Below are 15220 nucleotides of genomic sequence, written 5' to 3' on the forward strand. Positions count from 1 at the left end.
TGCAGGAAGAAAGCACATGCCATCCTCATCTCTCCATGCCCTCCCTGTGGCATCACCACTGACTGTAAGCCCTATAAGAGCAAAATTTGTGTCTGTCCCTTTTCTCACTATAACTGTTAACAGCTGGCACTATGCCTGACACGAGAAGTGTGTCACAAAAATAACACACAAAAAAATAACAATTTTTTGTGGAATAAAATTTTAAAATGGAGGCTTGAACTTCTGCTCTGCAAAAGAGAGGTGACAAAATCAAGACCCAGCTTTTTGAAAAAATTTTACATATGAAAACATGCTGCACATAGGACTGGCACACAGTAAGTGCTCCAGAAGTGACTGTCATTGAATTGGAATTCCTGCCTCTCCTCAATCACACTAACTCATCTTCCAGGTCCTAGCAAGGCTAGGAGATTAATAAAAGACCAAAGCTCAGAACTGGACCTACTCTACTCCCCTGGCCACAATCTGACGGGAGTGAGGATGTTTTTATTGGAGTCAGGATAAAAGATTGTCATTAGCCCTGGCAGGAATGCAAAGTTGTTAGGATGTGCCTCTAGCAGAAAAGTTATACCTGGGGAGGACATAGAGTAGCTTTGGAATGAACAGAATCAGATGAAATAGAAAAATAAATCCAGCACAGGCCTACCGGCCACCCAACCCTAAAGAAGGAATATGTCTTCACCCTGCAATGGAGCAAATGCTTTGCATTCCCCAACCACCTTTCATTCTGTCCCCTCACCCCCTAAATTGTGACCCCAGGGCTGCTGGAGAGGTTTAAAACACAAATCAGAATGTGTCAGACCTTGCTTAAAATCCTTAATAGGATGACATCTGAATTCCTCACCAGGCTCACTTCAAACTTGCTCATAAAGCTGTGGCCACAGAGGCCTTCTGTCAGTGCCTCCAATATGCCAGGCTTTTCCCACACATGGCCTCCACCCATGCTCCCTCTGCCTGAGATGTTTCTCCAGTCCTCCCTCAGATTCACTTCTCAGTCTTCAGGTCTCAACTCACAACTAGAAGCCGCCCTCTCAGAGGCATTCCCTGATGACCAAATCAGAATCAGCTCCTTCCACCATCCCCCACCTCCCCGGCAAGCAACATACCCCAGAGAAAGCTCATTTCCCTCCTAGCACTTATAACCTCATGTTGCAGTCTGTCTTTTCAAAACACTGTGCGCTTCGCAAGGGCAGGGAGGGCTGTCTGTCCCTCACCACTGAGTCTCAGGAGTCAGGGCAGGCCCCACTACAGAATCGATCAAGGAATGAATGTATGAATGAATGAATGAATTTTTCATAACTGCTGCTCCAAACCATTCCTCAGCTTATGTTCCAAGCACAACCAGAATATGACCTCCAGAGCCCTCCTAGACATTCTGAATCTCGCTGTACTTAAATAAGCATCAGAGGCCCCTCCCAGCTCAAGACTGGGAGCTCCTCCTTCTCCCCAACACAGACTGGGGTCTCCTTGAATTCTCTTTCAGGGAAGCTGAGAAAGACTATGAAATGTAATCCTGTCTGTCTCTTGAGTTTCTCTAATAAAGAAAAACAGGACAGCAAACCCCCTCCCCCCCACTCCTCCAATCCTCCTTTTCTGCCATAGATTTAAGATTTATCTATTCCCATCCTTCTAATTGTTTCAGCAAGGGCCATGGGTGAGCACCAGCTGGAAAATTACTGCTTCAACTTTCATTGTTTGAAATGCTTAACTGACATGCAAGAAACAGGATTTTAGGTCTGTGATGCTGAGAAGGGTTGGTAGCAAAGTAGAGCCAGGTTGCAAAGAATTAGAAAATCTGTGCTACAATTTACTAGCTCTTCCCGGTGCAGTTTGGCCTCAGTTTCTACAGCTGACAGAGAGAGCGAAACTGAACTTCAACACCCTTACAGGGAAGTCCTGGACAGCTGCACCCATTGTTCTGGCCAAGAGTTCTCTTGCTCTTAGAGAGAAGTCTCGCCCCTGAAAGGAAGGCTGAGGTTCCCTAGGGGAGTCTGCTCTGCCCTCAGGAGCTGGGTAAGTACACGGAGAGGTGAGTCCGAACGGTGAGAAGACATTTTAGACTAGGACTCGGTGACCTTGGGCTGCCTGTCTAGAGTCCCAGTCCCAGTCCCAGCCCTAGGCCAGACTTCAGCCCTAGGCTGGGAGCCTTTCATTGGTTCCTCTGACAACAGCCAAGCACAATCCTATAGTGGCGTAGGAAGAAAAAGACTGCCACACAATCTCCCCGTGAGGCCAGAACAGCGGCAAGACAGACGTTACAAGGGACTCAGGGCCAAGCCTCTGCTCTTATCTACGCATCAAAGCCACCCCCTGCCCCGGACTTCCCGGAGGCTACAGGCTCCTCCGTTCCAGGGAGGAGCAAGGCCTGCCGCGAGGGCTCTCCGCCTTCCTGGAGTCAGGCCTAATGGCGGGGTCTTTTCTTTTCACCGGCTTCAGCAGATCCTTACCCCCGCCCCCCAACGCCACCATCATTAACAGCAAAGAAAGGATCCCTAGCCATTTCCATTTCCTCTGCGGCTCAAGAGCCCCGTTGTTATTTAATCCTGAGGCCACCCCGGCAGCATCCTCGGCGCGGCCGGCTCCACCCATCCACCTGGCCAGTTCTCGGCCGCTCCCACTTCCCCGGAGGGGAGGCTGGCGAGAGGTGGGGGATATTGGGGAAAGGCGCCTACAACAGCAAAGGGCCGTGGGCCTTCGGTGGACCGAGGCTCCTCAGGCCAGCGTCCTGTGAGGGCTAGGAAACCGACTGGGACAGAGAGAGGACACCTAGCTAGGGCGGCAGAGGGCGGGCAGACGCCCGGGCACTGCGGACATTGCACTGGGGCGGGGGGAACGCTGGGAGGCGAGGGCCAGGCTTCCTCTGGCTGAATTGCCAGAATCGCCCCGGGGGCTACTGGAGCCGGAAGAGGCCTGGGCCCAGTCACTGTCTACACCCAAGAAATGGGGGGAGGGGCGGCCAGCACTCACGAGAGATTGAGCCTCAGGAAAAGGAATCAGATTCACTCACCAATCCCCACCCCACCCTTTGATACGGATGATGGACATTTTCTTAATATTTGGTAAACGCAGCTTCAAGATCCCTCCCGCCTGGCGTCTCTGGTCTAGAGCAAGAGAAGGCCCCCAGTAGGGGTCCTCCAGCCCCCTCTTTTGACTGCTTGCGGGAGGCAGAGATCCCCAGATCTAGGTATGTCCTCCCCCACCCTGCTCTCATCCCGGGATCCGGAGGCCGCAGCGCCCCCCGCCCCCCAGCGACACTGACGGTTCCTGCCCAGGCCCGCAGTGGCGTGAAGGTGGCCTTTACCTCCTCTCGCAGGCTGGGAGGGGGTGCAGCCCGCGCAGCTGGCCCAGCTGCAGCAGTCGCCGCCGCCCTCCATTCATTAAAAAAAAAAAAAAAAAAGGCAGGAATGTTTTTGTTCCCAGACTGGGCAACATGGGAAGAAGAAGAGTTGTCTTGGGCCATACATAAAATACACTAACAATAGCTGATGAGCTTAAAAAAAAAAAAAAAAAGGCAATAACAACCTCCACTGGAACCTCCACCCCTCTTTGTAAAAGAACGACGGCTCCTGGTGGAGCTTGAGCCAGTCCCAGCAATCACGGGTTAAGATCTTTTCCCGCCCCCCATTCATAAAAAATGGAGCGCAGCGCATGCGCGCTCGCGGTCTCTTGTGCCCACCCATTCATAGAATCGCGAACGGCGCGCGTGCGCACTGGCGCTCCCTTCCCTCCCATTCATAAAAAAGCCATTTTCCCAGGCAGTGGTTGCAACATCGCCGCGGAGGTAGCGAGCTGAGCTGACAGCGCGGAGTTGGCGCTGTGGAGCACAGGAAGCCTTGCCGGTTCCTCCGGCCGGCGTCTGCGAGTACAGCGGCGGTTGCCTGCTCTGGCTCCAGGATTTAGACAGACGTGGGGCGATGCTTGTGACCCTGCAGCTCCTCAAAGTAAGTCCATGGCCGGTTTTGGGATCTGAAACTGCCCCGCTCTGAGCGGCGACGCGACTCCCCCCTTGGGCTGGGGCAAATGGTGCGCTATTTCTAGGCGCGCCTCAGTGTTCCTTCCCTCAGCCTGCGCCTCCTTGAGTCGCTGCGGTGCGCCGCAGCTCCCTGACGCCCTCGGCCCGGCCGGCACGGCGCCGGGGGTGTTCACAGCCTGGCACCGCCGTTTCCGACCCCTGGGCATTGCCAAGCCCGGCTTCCCCGCCCTCTGCGACTCGGGAAGCCCCGTGCGTGTCCCGGGAGTTTGCCTCTGGCCTGGCCTCTTTCCTTCTCCTGCCACCATCCGCCTCGAACGCTGGAACGGGCGGCTCTGGGCTTGGTCAGGAGCCACCGTTTGGGTCGGGGGGCGCCCTCGCTCTGGGCGGCTCGCCCAACTCCCAGCTCCGTGCCCACGGTGCCAGCTTTGCCGTGTATCTCCCAGCCCGCCGTAGCGGCCTATGCTCGACGTAGATTTTTTCCTTTCTCTTCGGAGTGGTGACGGACTGAATTCCCTCCCCTTCTGCCTCTCCCTCGATGGTCAAGCGAGGGACTGGCTCAGGACTGGGCATTTCTGCTCCCTCTCCTTGGCGAGGCGATTCCTCGCCGTCTGACCTTTGCTCCGCTGCCGCATTTTATGCTGTGCAACTGCCTTGCAGTTGCCTTTTTCTTGCCTGGCCTCTGTAGGGCCTGAGGCTCCTCGGCCACCCTGTACCTCCCTCTCCCCGGGCACCGAGCCGTGCCAGGCCCCGGAGCCCCCAGGCCGCGCTAGGGCTGTGGTGGGGGCTGAAGGTGCGTTTACATAACGCCAGGCGTGTGGGAGCTGGAGGAAGAGGTTGCGAACGTAGGAGAGATAAGGCTCCTACTTTCCCTCCTTCCTTCTTGGTGGTACCAGGCTTGACATCACAGAGAAGAGAATAGAGACGGTACGTTCTGAAAAATTCTGAATCGCTAAGACCCCAGGGACAGTGAGCAGGGTGAGGGCGGGTTTGGCTAGCCAGGGCAGCTGGAGCTTGGCTCCATCACTGGGTCCAAGGCTGTGCCCAGTTCCCCCTCCATGCAGACGATCAAAAAGCGTTTAGACAGTAGCTACTCTTGTGCAAGAAGACGGTTTCTCAATTCTCCTTGATTGGGGGCAGAAGAGGCAAGGGAGACGGAAAATGGTTGCATGGCTTATAGGGCTGAAGGATGGACAAGAGAGGCGAAATGGGCTGGAAGGGCTAGATGGTAGGCAGAGCAGGGAGCTGCTGGCTGCCTCTTTCACCAGCTGCTGGAGGGGCATCCATATTGCCAAGGCCTCTGTGAGGGCAGGAGGCCGCCTTCTGGCGCAGCAAGGCTTCGGTACCCCCCAGTGCGGTTAGTGCTGGAAAGAAGAGTGTACAGTGGGGTGACCAAACCTAGTGGCAGCCCCCTCTTTCCTGCCTCCGAATCAGTGGCGTGATTCTCTCCAGTTTTGGGAGAGGCCAGACACACTGGAGGCCAAAGAACTTGCAGAGGGGCAGGAGCAAGCACTTGTCTGTCTCTGTAGCTGACCGAGGCACTAGCCTCTCTGACAAGCCTCTGGGGATTCGAAACTGGAAGGTACAAGGCTCAGAGAAGTTGGGAACTGTGGGTTTATCAATCTCTTAATGAGCTCAGTCTGGCCTGAGGCCCTACCCAATATTGCATTGGTGGATTTCACAATGTTTAGAGTTCTCCAGATCTTCACACAAATGGAGCATAAACATCTCTGAAATTTTCAGCTTTTTTTTTTTTTTTTTTTAGTGCGGGTGTCAGGAGGACTAGGAGAGGCAGGGCTGCGGTTAAAGATTTCTCTTTATCTCTCCCTCTCTGTCTCCTAGAAGGGTGGGAAAGAACTAGTGGAGATGTCCAGTGTGAAATCACATTTCCTCTTTCCCATCCCTTGGGAGGATCCTCACGTGCCGCCAGGCTCCAGCAAATCCTAATGTGGTGAACAGCACACACACTTACCAACCAAGCCAGTTACGGGTGTAGGGTGGGGATTTTAGCAGCAGATTTCTGAAATTTCAATGGACAAATACTGGTCAGCTACGGTGAGGAGACTTGAAAGGCATCTGTTGGTTATCGGGAGTCACTCCCTTTTGGTGGAGTGTAAATGCCCTCTTGCCCTTAGCCCTCCTGCCCAGACCCACGACCTTTTTCAGATCACCCTCTGAAATGGCCACGTCTCACTAAAGCTTTAGTTGGGGCTGGTGGGAGGAGACAGAACACATAGCAGGGCAGAGGCTGTGGACAGGTGGATATTTGGAGCTTACGGGTGTCATTTTCATTTATTTTTATTTTTTATTATTTATTTATTTATTTTAAGACAGAGTCTTGCTCTGTCACCCAGGCTGGAGGGCTGTCGCGCGATCTTGGCTCAATGCAACCTCCGCCTCCTAGGTTCAAACAATTCTCCTGCCTCAGTAGCTGGAATCAAAGGTGTGCACCACCACACCCAGCTAATTTTTGTATTTTTAGTAGAGATAGGATTTCACCATGTTGGCCAGGCTGGTCTCAAACTCCTGACCTCATGATCTGCCGACCTCGGCCTCTCAAAGTGCTGGGATTACAGGCGTGAGCCACCGCGCCCAGTCTCACATGTCATTTTTATTTGCATCCTCCCAGAATTGATGGAGAGATGTGGCTCTTTGGAAATCTGTCCTGCCCAGTTCACACCCACCCATGACCCCAGCCCCAACGTTGGTAAACCTGTGCCCAGAGCTTTGGCTGACTTTCGTGGATAATAAATGAAAGCAGTCTTTCAGTGCCAAATTTGAAAATCAGTGATTTAAAAATTAAGAGGAATGAAACTCATTAATACTTCCAGAAGTGACCTTTGAGCTGTGTTGCTGTGGGATTTAATATTGTGGTACCATATGTGGGGATTCCAGTTTCCAGGGCTGAACATCTCATGGTGTGACATCTTACAGCTCCCAGATTTGGGCCCCCACAGTGTTTTTCTGTCCTTGGGCTATCCTGTTAATGAGGGCCTGGGCGTTGGTGCCAAGGAGGCCTAGGAAGGAGCCCTCCCTCTTTATTCAGAAAAGTCCAGTGTTTCTTGGAGAATCATGGTGTTCCATTTGGTTCTAAATCCAGAGTGTTTGTCATCTGGCCTCTACTTAGGTGGCAGTTCCCTTGTGATGACAACCTGGCTAAGGATTCTTGCCCAGGCCTCTGAATTTGGAGATAAAGTTGAAAATTTGGGGTTTTGTATGTAGACATGACAGAGTTTTTAAGGAAGGGAAATGGCCAGAGTGGAGAAGGTTCTATTTCATGGTCAACCTTGTCTCCCTGAGAGGAGAAACAGTAACTCATTAGAATATATTTTTGCTCTTTCAAAAGAGCCAGGGGAAGGTGAATGAACAGCTTTCGGAAAGCTGTGTTGCCCCTTCCAGACCCAGCCAAGGGCCTGGACAGAGCAGATGAGTGACTAGGCAAACCTGCTAAGCATGGCCTTAGTTTCCCCATCTGCACAGTAGAGAAAATAAACTCCTCCCAAGGGGACAGGGGGCCAGCAGGACTGCTAGTGAGCGGCCGGGACTAGGGCCATGCTCATTGTTATTATTGAGCTCCTAGGAGGAGGGCCTGGTTTTAAGGGTGCCCCCTTCCTGCACAGGAGGTGTGGGGTGTTGCATGATGTAAGAGGGAGGGTATTCTTGGCTCTCAGGGGTCTGGGGCCACCCTGCAGATCCGGACAGCTGACAAGGCTGGGGAATGTATCCGGGACATGTGGCTGGGCTTAAGAGACTCCACAGTTCAGCTGTGATCACGATTGTTCTTTCCAAGGACAGGCCCCAGTCAGTGAAGGAAGCAAGGGCACAGGGGAGGGAGCACAGATGTGCTGGATCTAGCAGAGGAGGGAAGGGGCCCTTCGGGGCAGGTGGCCACTTGCAGAAGAGTGGTTTCCCTTGTCAGTAGTCTTTCTTTTTCTGGTTGGGGGAAGGGGAAGTCATTTCCTGCTCCTGTCCCAGGAGTAAGCTAAAATCTATTATTGTAAGTTCATTTCTTGGTGGAGGGTAAGGAGACAAATAATAACATCTTAGTGTCTGTGGGAGGAAGCCCTGCCTTAGGAGTCTAGGGTTCTGGTCCCACCCAGACCTGGACTTGGCCAATAGTTCCCAAACCATGCCAGTGGTTAACAGGCTCCTTCTGACTCCTTCTTTACTGACTCTTGGCTTCTAATCCTTCTTTATGGGAATCTGGGCAGACAATTACGGCAGTAATACAGTGAAGCAAAAACTTGAAGCTGATTAAAGAGCCCAAAGTCCAGCAAGATTCCCACCATTCCGTGTGCTAGGCTTTGGAGCTCAGCTGATTGGTTGTGGGAAGAGAAGAAGAGGGTTGGGAACCGGTAACTGGTGGTAGGATGAAGTGATGAAAAGCAACCATTTTCTTTTGTGATCTCTAACAGATTATGGCCAGAGGTGAGCTTCTTAGTGCTGGTGCTGGGGGTAGGGAGATGGGAGAAGGATTCCCAGACAAATCCAGCTGCCCAAATGCTTTATTCTCCCACTGGGGCCATTCTCAGCAGAGATTTTCTTTGTAGGGTGTAGGGAGGGGCAAGTCCTCTGCTTCCCTCAGCATCCCTCCCACTCTTCTTAAAGTCCTTTTAAAGTAATAAGTCATCATATGGTTGTAGCTTAATTAGCTAAACTGGGATAGTATCACAAAGAACCAAGCCATAGTGGTGGGCAGGCTCTCTGGCAGCCTAGAGACCTTTATTCTGAGTTGTTTAAAGGGTTAAACAACCTTCACTGAAATAACCCGCTGAGACTGAATGGGGCAGGGCTCAAACTACCCATTCATTCACAGCCTCTTGCCAGTTTGTCATTAGCTGACCTGTAGCTTTCAAAGTACAATTGTCAGGTTTTCCCAATATTTCCCAACTCACCTCACTAGGGTAAGTCAAGGGGAGGGTGTGGGTGGGTGGTATTAGGCATCCTGCTCAGTTGTGCAGACATTTAACATGCCTCTTGATTCTTTTCAGCCAGCCTGTATTGAGCGGTCTGCAGCCTGATGCTCAGCCCCCTCCCCACAGGTACAAATGCAGTGAGTGTCAGACTGGCTGGCTCTGGGCTCCCAGACCTGCCAAGCAGCAAATACAGTGTTGGGTGTTCTAGGGATTTTGATATCCTGCTGATTCAGTATTCTAGGACTCTCTGTGCCCTGGCTCCCTCCCTTCCTCACAGACCTGGACCAGGGAGAGCCCCATCAATGAAGGTAGTCTAGGGACCCTTAAGTTCAACTTGATAGGTAGGGAGGAGTAGAGATTGCTTTCCACCCCAGGGTTTCCTTTTGGGGACTGATTTGTAATAAACTCCTACAAGTGAAATCCATTCAACTATAAGAAAACTAAAAATGAGGCCGGAAGTGGTGACTAACACCTGTAATGCCAGCACTTTGGGAGGCTGAGGCGGGCAGATTAGCTGAGGTCAGGAGTTCAAGACCAGCCTGACCAACATGGAGAAACCCCATCTCTACTAAAAATACAAAATTAGCTGGACATGGTCGCACATGCCTGTAATTCCAGCTACTCGGGAGGCTGAGAATTGTTTGGACCTGGGAGGCGGAGCATGTCGTGCGCCAAGATCGTGCCATTGCACTCCAGCCTGGGCAAAAAAAGGCAAAACTCCATCTCAAAAAAAAAAAGAAAATTAAAAATGAAACCACTTTTAAGACAGGGGGATGGCACATAACACTAAACTGGAAGTGAAGAGAACTTGAATTCTGAGCCTTCCTTGAATGAGAGAGATTACAAACCCCCACAGCCTTCACTCTCCACACTGAAAATTCCTCTCCCTGGGGTTCAGGCTGATGTAGGCCCATCTAGCTTTCCTTCCCTGGTGGTTGCATTGCAGAGCCCTAGGATGTTCTGATGATGTTCCGTGAGGGCTGGAGGAGTCCATGGTTCTGAAACTGATGGCACTTTCATGCCTTCCCATGAATTCCCAGAGGTTATGGAGGGCTTCTGCAAGTCATTGTAAGTCAGGGCGGAGACATTAATATTTCAGCCTCTGAAGCCTCTGCTGTCTTGGTTCAAATCCTGCTCTGGTCACTTGCTAGCTCTATGACCCTTTGTGCTTCCATTTCTTCTCTGTAAAATGGGTACTCTCTTGAAGTATGGTGAGAATTAAATGAGAAAATAAATCACCAAGGGCTTAGCACGGAGCCTGGCACCAAGAAATGTTTCATAAATATTAGCCGCTTCCATAATTATTATTTATTATTATTAGAAGGTTGAGTGGAGGTAAAAGTCCCTTCCCTCTTGCCAGTTCCTAAGAGTACCACCTAAACTTGATAGAGGTGTTTCTTTGGCTAAATGGAGTGCTGGGTTTGTTTCTCTGTCCAGTGTCTTCCAAATTGGCCACCAGTATCTTCCAAACTGCCTAAATGAGGCAAAGCCTCCTCTCTCCTATTTACATCATAAATCTCTTACTTTCTTGCAGGGGAAGCAGAGAGCATATACTAAACCTGCACTTAAGATTGTCAGCGCTGCTCAGAGTGGAGGGCGGGTGTTTCTCAGTGAGTCGAGATTGATCTACCAAATCAACTGAGAGTTGGTTTTTCTTTTTCTTTCTTTCTTTCTTTTTTTTTTTTTTTTTTTTCTTGAGACGCAGTCTTGCTCTGTCACCCAGGCTAGAGTGCAGTGGTGCGATCTTGGCTCACTGCAATCTCCGCCTCCTGGGTTCAACTGACTCTCCTGCCTCAGCCTCCCAAGTAGCTGGGATTACAGGTGCCTGCCACCACGCCTGGCTAATTTTTGTATTTTTAGTAGAGATAGAGTTTCACCCTGTTGGTCAGGCTGGTCTCAAACTCCTGACCTCAAGTGATCCGCGTGCCTTGACCTCCCAAAATGCTGAGATACAGGCATGAGCCACTGTGCCAGGCCTTCTTTCTTTTTTCTTTTCTTTTTCTTTCTTTTTTTTTTTTTTTTTTGAGACATCATTTAGCTGTGCTGAGGGGTTATTAAATAGGCAGCTCAGAAAATTGTTTTTGTCAGCCAAATAAATTCAGCAGAGGTTCTTGGAGGGTCCCTGCTGGTGAGGGGTGAGGGCAGCAGTGGATCTCTGATTTGGTTTTTGCTGAGCTGGTGGTTGAAAGGAATCCTACTACATCAGGGTTATGGAAGGGAAGATACATTTTATAATATGCCCAATGGAGCCATCGGATGCTGCATCATCCCCAAAGAGCCGAGTCATCGTGGGCCAAGCTCCCATCCCCATGTCTGGCCTCAACTGCAGGCCCAGATGTTGACAGCTGTCTCTGGAGGGTTATGGGAGCGAGCCTGTGAATGCCAACATCCCCATTGCCTGCAGTGGCTGCTCCCATCCTGGCTTCCTGGTGGGACTTTTCCATGAATTGGGGAATCTGCCTTCTGATTCCAAGGCCTATTAAAATTTCTGAGCATTGCCCATTTCTTTTGCTTTATCTGTAGGAAATGTGGCTGTTTTTAAAGAACCTCACACACACACACAAAAAATGAATCTGCTCAAGGGAAGGGAGTATTTTACTTTCTCCCACAGCATGGCCAGACCCAATCCTTGTCCTGAGAGACAAAACCCAACTATATGGGGCAATAGAAGCTTCAAACTGCTGCCTACATTGTGTTGGCAGGACCCTGAATATTCCTGACATGGGTTTCTGGAACAAGGGAATCATGTTATCATTGTCCGGGGGTGAGGTTTCTGGCTGGTGCTGGAGAATCTTATCCATGGCGTTTTTTTATTCTTAGGCCTTTCCTCCAGGCACCGTCCTCAGTGCTGGACCTTGGGCTCCTAACCCTGGCCTCTTGCCCCAAACTCATTTATTCTAGAAGCAAGGCCTTGGAACCCCTACTGACAGTAAGTGGGCAGGCTGAGGTAGCATTCCCTGGAGTTCCTACCCTGTCATCAGCCTGATCCTTGGAAAAACTCCTCTCCATAGATGCTTACTTGCATTCCCTCTCTCCAGCCCTAACCACAGGATCTCCACGGGAGGCTGCTTTGGCAAGTGGCTACTCTTTGGTGGCAGACCTGCCAGAAACTTAAGGCGAACTCTGCCACAAGGAAGTCACCAATTCGATGCTCTGGTTTCATCCGAAGAGAACATGGGGGGCAGGCACTGCCACTAGGTAGGCTTTCTCCAAGACAGGAAAAACAAAGCGTGTAAAGAAATACCAGCATCCTTTTAAGTAGGCAGGGCCATGGGAGCAAAGCCAATAGTTGATGCCCTGCGTGAATGGGAAATACCAGTTGACTGAGCATTGAACCTTGCAGAAAAGACTGGATGCTTTTTGGATTTAGCAGTGTAAGTGATATACAGACTGGAGCCCTGTGGATAGCCCCCTTTTATCCCCTTCATAAACTTTCATCTAGAGCTAGCTTTTTATTTTAGACAGGTTCTAGATAAACCTAACAGCAGAGGGGCAGGATCAGCTCTCCTAATGAGAACATCATTAGCATCTTGATGCAAATTTAGTAAATGCAAAAGCGTTTACTAAAACCCCACCCCAGAATACATTAATCCAATGACCTTTTTTTGGTTTTGTTTTAAAGACTTACCTTTCTCTTCTATCCTTCCTCCCCATTCCCTGGGGTTCTTAAGATTGGGGTGGAATCTTCCCAGAGTGTAATCTTTCCCTTGGATTCCAAATTGTGTCCCCTTGAGCAGAGGTCTTGGCCTTCTGCTGCTATTTCTTTAAATTGATCTCCAGCAGAATTCCAACTGTAAAGGTCAGCAGGCAAGGAAATGGCACTTCTAATAGAAAACAATGTGCACTTTCTAAATTTGAACCAAGCCGTTTCCGCTCTTTGATTTAAGTGACTTCCTGGGGTTCCGTGTCAGGCACTGCAGTTGAATCTCTGGCTGGATTCCAACTTAAAATTGCACTCTCTCGGTGAAATTAGAAACTGATCCAGGGTTGGCTTAGCTATTCTAGTAAATAGCATTTAGGCTGAATGTTCAGCTCAGCACTTGGAAATGGGTGATGTGAGTGCCCCTTGAGAGGATTTCCCATCCAAGTTGTCAGAAGCTGACATACCTAGGGATTATTAGCCACTGCAGGTTGCTGCTCTTAAGAAGTGGTAGTAATAAGTTAATATCCTGGATGTGCAGGCGTCAGATAACAGTCCTTCTCTTGCGAATATCTGAAATAAAGGGCTTGTTAATCCAGCTGAAAAAGTCCACGGGAGCATCCAGAGGTGTCTGTTGAGTTCACCACATTGTCCCCAGTACCTGGCACAGTGCTTGGCGGGAAGTGCTTATAAGTGCTCAGGAGATCTCAGCTTATTTCCTGGGGCAGCGATAAATTGTTGCTGCATGCCAGGTAATATGCTAGGTAATAGATAGTATTTTCTCATTTAATCCTCACAAGAGCCCGTTTTACAGATGACAAGACCAAAACCTAAGGCACAGAGACGAAAGAACTCATTCATAGCAATATTGCTAGGCCAAAGTGAGAATCGAATTTGAGTCTGGTTCCAGATCCTGTGTTTATATCCACTGAGCTATGTATCTTAACTAAGGAGCATGTTTCACAGTAACTAAGAGAATGAAATCAGGCTGCCCGGGTTTGAGTCCTGCTACTGATAGTTTTGGATAGTTTTGTGTGATTTTGGACAAATTAATTTGAACATGTCTTTTCTGTAAATAGAAAAGGGGGATAATAGTAGTTACGTTTTAGGCTTATCATGAAGTCAAAGACTTAATGTATATGGTGCTTAGGAGAGCACCTCCGTCTTAAGTGCTCAGTAAGTATTATTTCCACCACTGACTACTTGTCATTATTAATCATCTAAGCTTGGAAGTCACTGGAAAGTCCACACAGTGATTTTAGTTCCTATTTCAATTGGGTGGCTCCCAAGGACCTCATTGGGCGGGGGGGTGAGGTATTAGCAGGCCACATACTGATGCCTGGAATCCATTCTCTCTTCCTTTTCCCCACCCTACCCCCAGGGCCCCTAGAAGCCTGTTTCTCCATACAGTCCAGGACCTCCAGCCCCATGGAGCCCCCGATCCCACAGAGCGCCCCCTTGACTCCCAGCTCAGTCATGGTCCAGCCCCTTCTTGACAGCCGGATGTCCCACAGCCGGCTCCAGCACCCACTCACCATCCTACCCATTGACCAGATGAAGACCAGCCACGTGGAGAACGACTACATAGACAACCCTGGCCTGGCCCCCACCACCGGCCCAAAGCGGACCCGGGGTGGGGCCCCAGAGCTGGCCCCGACGCCCGCCCGCTGTGACCAGGATGTCACCCACCACTGGATCTCCTTCAGCGGGCGCCCCAGCTCTGTGAGCAGCAGCAGCAGCACATCCTCCGACCAGCGGCTCTTAGACCACATGGCACCACCACCCGTGGCCGACCAGGCCTCACCAAGGGCTGTGCGCATCCAGCCCAAGGTGGTCCACTGCAAGCCGCTGGACCTCAAGGGCCCGGCGGTCCCATCCGAGCTGGACAAGCACTTCTTGCTGTGCGAGGCCTGTGGGAAGTGTAAATGCAAGGAGTGTGCGTCCCCGCGGACGTTGCCCTCCTGCTGGGTCTGCAACCAGGAGTGCCTGTGCTCAGCCCAGACCCTGGTCAACTATGGCACGTGCATGTGTCTGGTGCAGGGCATCTTCTACCACTGCACGAATGAGGACGATGAGGGCTCCTGCGCTGACCACCCCTGCTCCTGCTCCCGCTCCAACTGCTGCGCTCGCTGGTCCTTCATGGGTGCTCTCTCCGTGGTGCTACCCTGCCTGCTCTGCTACCTGCCTGCCACCGGCTGCGTGAAGCTGGCCCAGCGCGGCTACGACCGTCTGCGCCGCCCTGGTTGCCGCTGCAAGCACACGAACAGCGTCATCTGCAAAGCAGCCAGTGGGGATGCCAAGACCAGCAGGCCGGACAAGCCTTTCTGACAGTTTTTGTCGAAGCCCCAGTGCTCCGCCTGGAAACCTGGTTCTCTTCTGACATCTAAGAAGACTGCAGCAAGGTCAGAGGTTTTAGTCTTCTGAGGCTGACCTTGCTAGTCTGCCCACTCCCTACCCCCAGCTTCGGAAAATACAGAGACCACCACCACCTACCCTGTATTCCCCAAGACGATGAAGAAGCACTTTGGGGCCTTTTTTTCAGGGTCCTGGAACTTTGTGTCAAACAGACAATGCAGGGGCAGGGTGTGGTTTTGGGGGGAATTTTTCTTTTTCAGAAGACGGAACACAGATGTGGACACATATCCGGAAGCTGCAGCTGCTTGAATGCCTTCCCAACCCCTCCTTCTCCCTCCCTCC

At 51.0% G+C, this 15220-nt stretch overlaps 1 protein-coding gene across 3 annotated transcripts; it reads left to right on the top strand.

Moving 5' to 3' along the window:
• The first annotated feature begins 3727 nt into the window (after window positions 1-3727).
• On the top strand, window positions 3728-15198 carry SPRY4 (sprouty homolog 4 (Drosophila)). 3 transcript variants are annotated; one of them, XM_011994165.1, is made up of 3 exons: window positions 4602-4894; window positions 8959-9020; window positions 13905-15198. In XM_011994165.1, exon 3 carries the CDS (start codon window positions 13952-13954, stop codon window positions 14849-14851), a length of 900 nt encoding a protein of 299 aa, XP_011849555.1. In that variant the 5' UTR covers window positions 4602-4894; window positions 8959-9020; window positions 13905-13951; the 3' UTR covers window positions 14852-15198. The 3 variants fall into 3 exon arrangements, with proteins under 3 accessions (XP_011849554.1, XP_011849555.1, XP_011849553.1); XM_011994164.1 differs by lacking the exons at window positions 4602-4894; window positions 8959-9020 and adding an exon at window positions 3728-3938; XM_011994163.1 differs by lacking the exon at window positions 4602-4894 and having other exon boundaries at window positions 8988-9009.
• The last annotated feature ends 22 nt before the right edge of the window (window positions 15199-15220 follow it).

The sequence above is a fragment of the Mandrillus leucophaeus genome, unplaced genomic scaffold, assembly GCF_000951045.1.
Source record: "Mandrillus leucophaeus isolate KB7577 unplaced genomic scaffold, Mleu.le_1.0 Scaffold443, whole genome shotgun sequence".
Lineage (NCBI taxonomy): Eukaryota > Metazoa > Chordata > Mammalia > Primates > Cercopithecidae > Mandrillus > Mandrillus leucophaeus.

Coding starts and splice junctions, on each gene's coding strand:
- SPRY4 (XM_011994163.1), top strand. CDS start 8,988: ATGCTCAGCCCCCTCCCCACAG. Junction 9,010..13,904: donor GCTCAGCCCCCTCCCCACAG/GTACAAATGCAG, acceptor CCCTACCCCCAG/GGCCCCTAGAAGCCTGTTTC.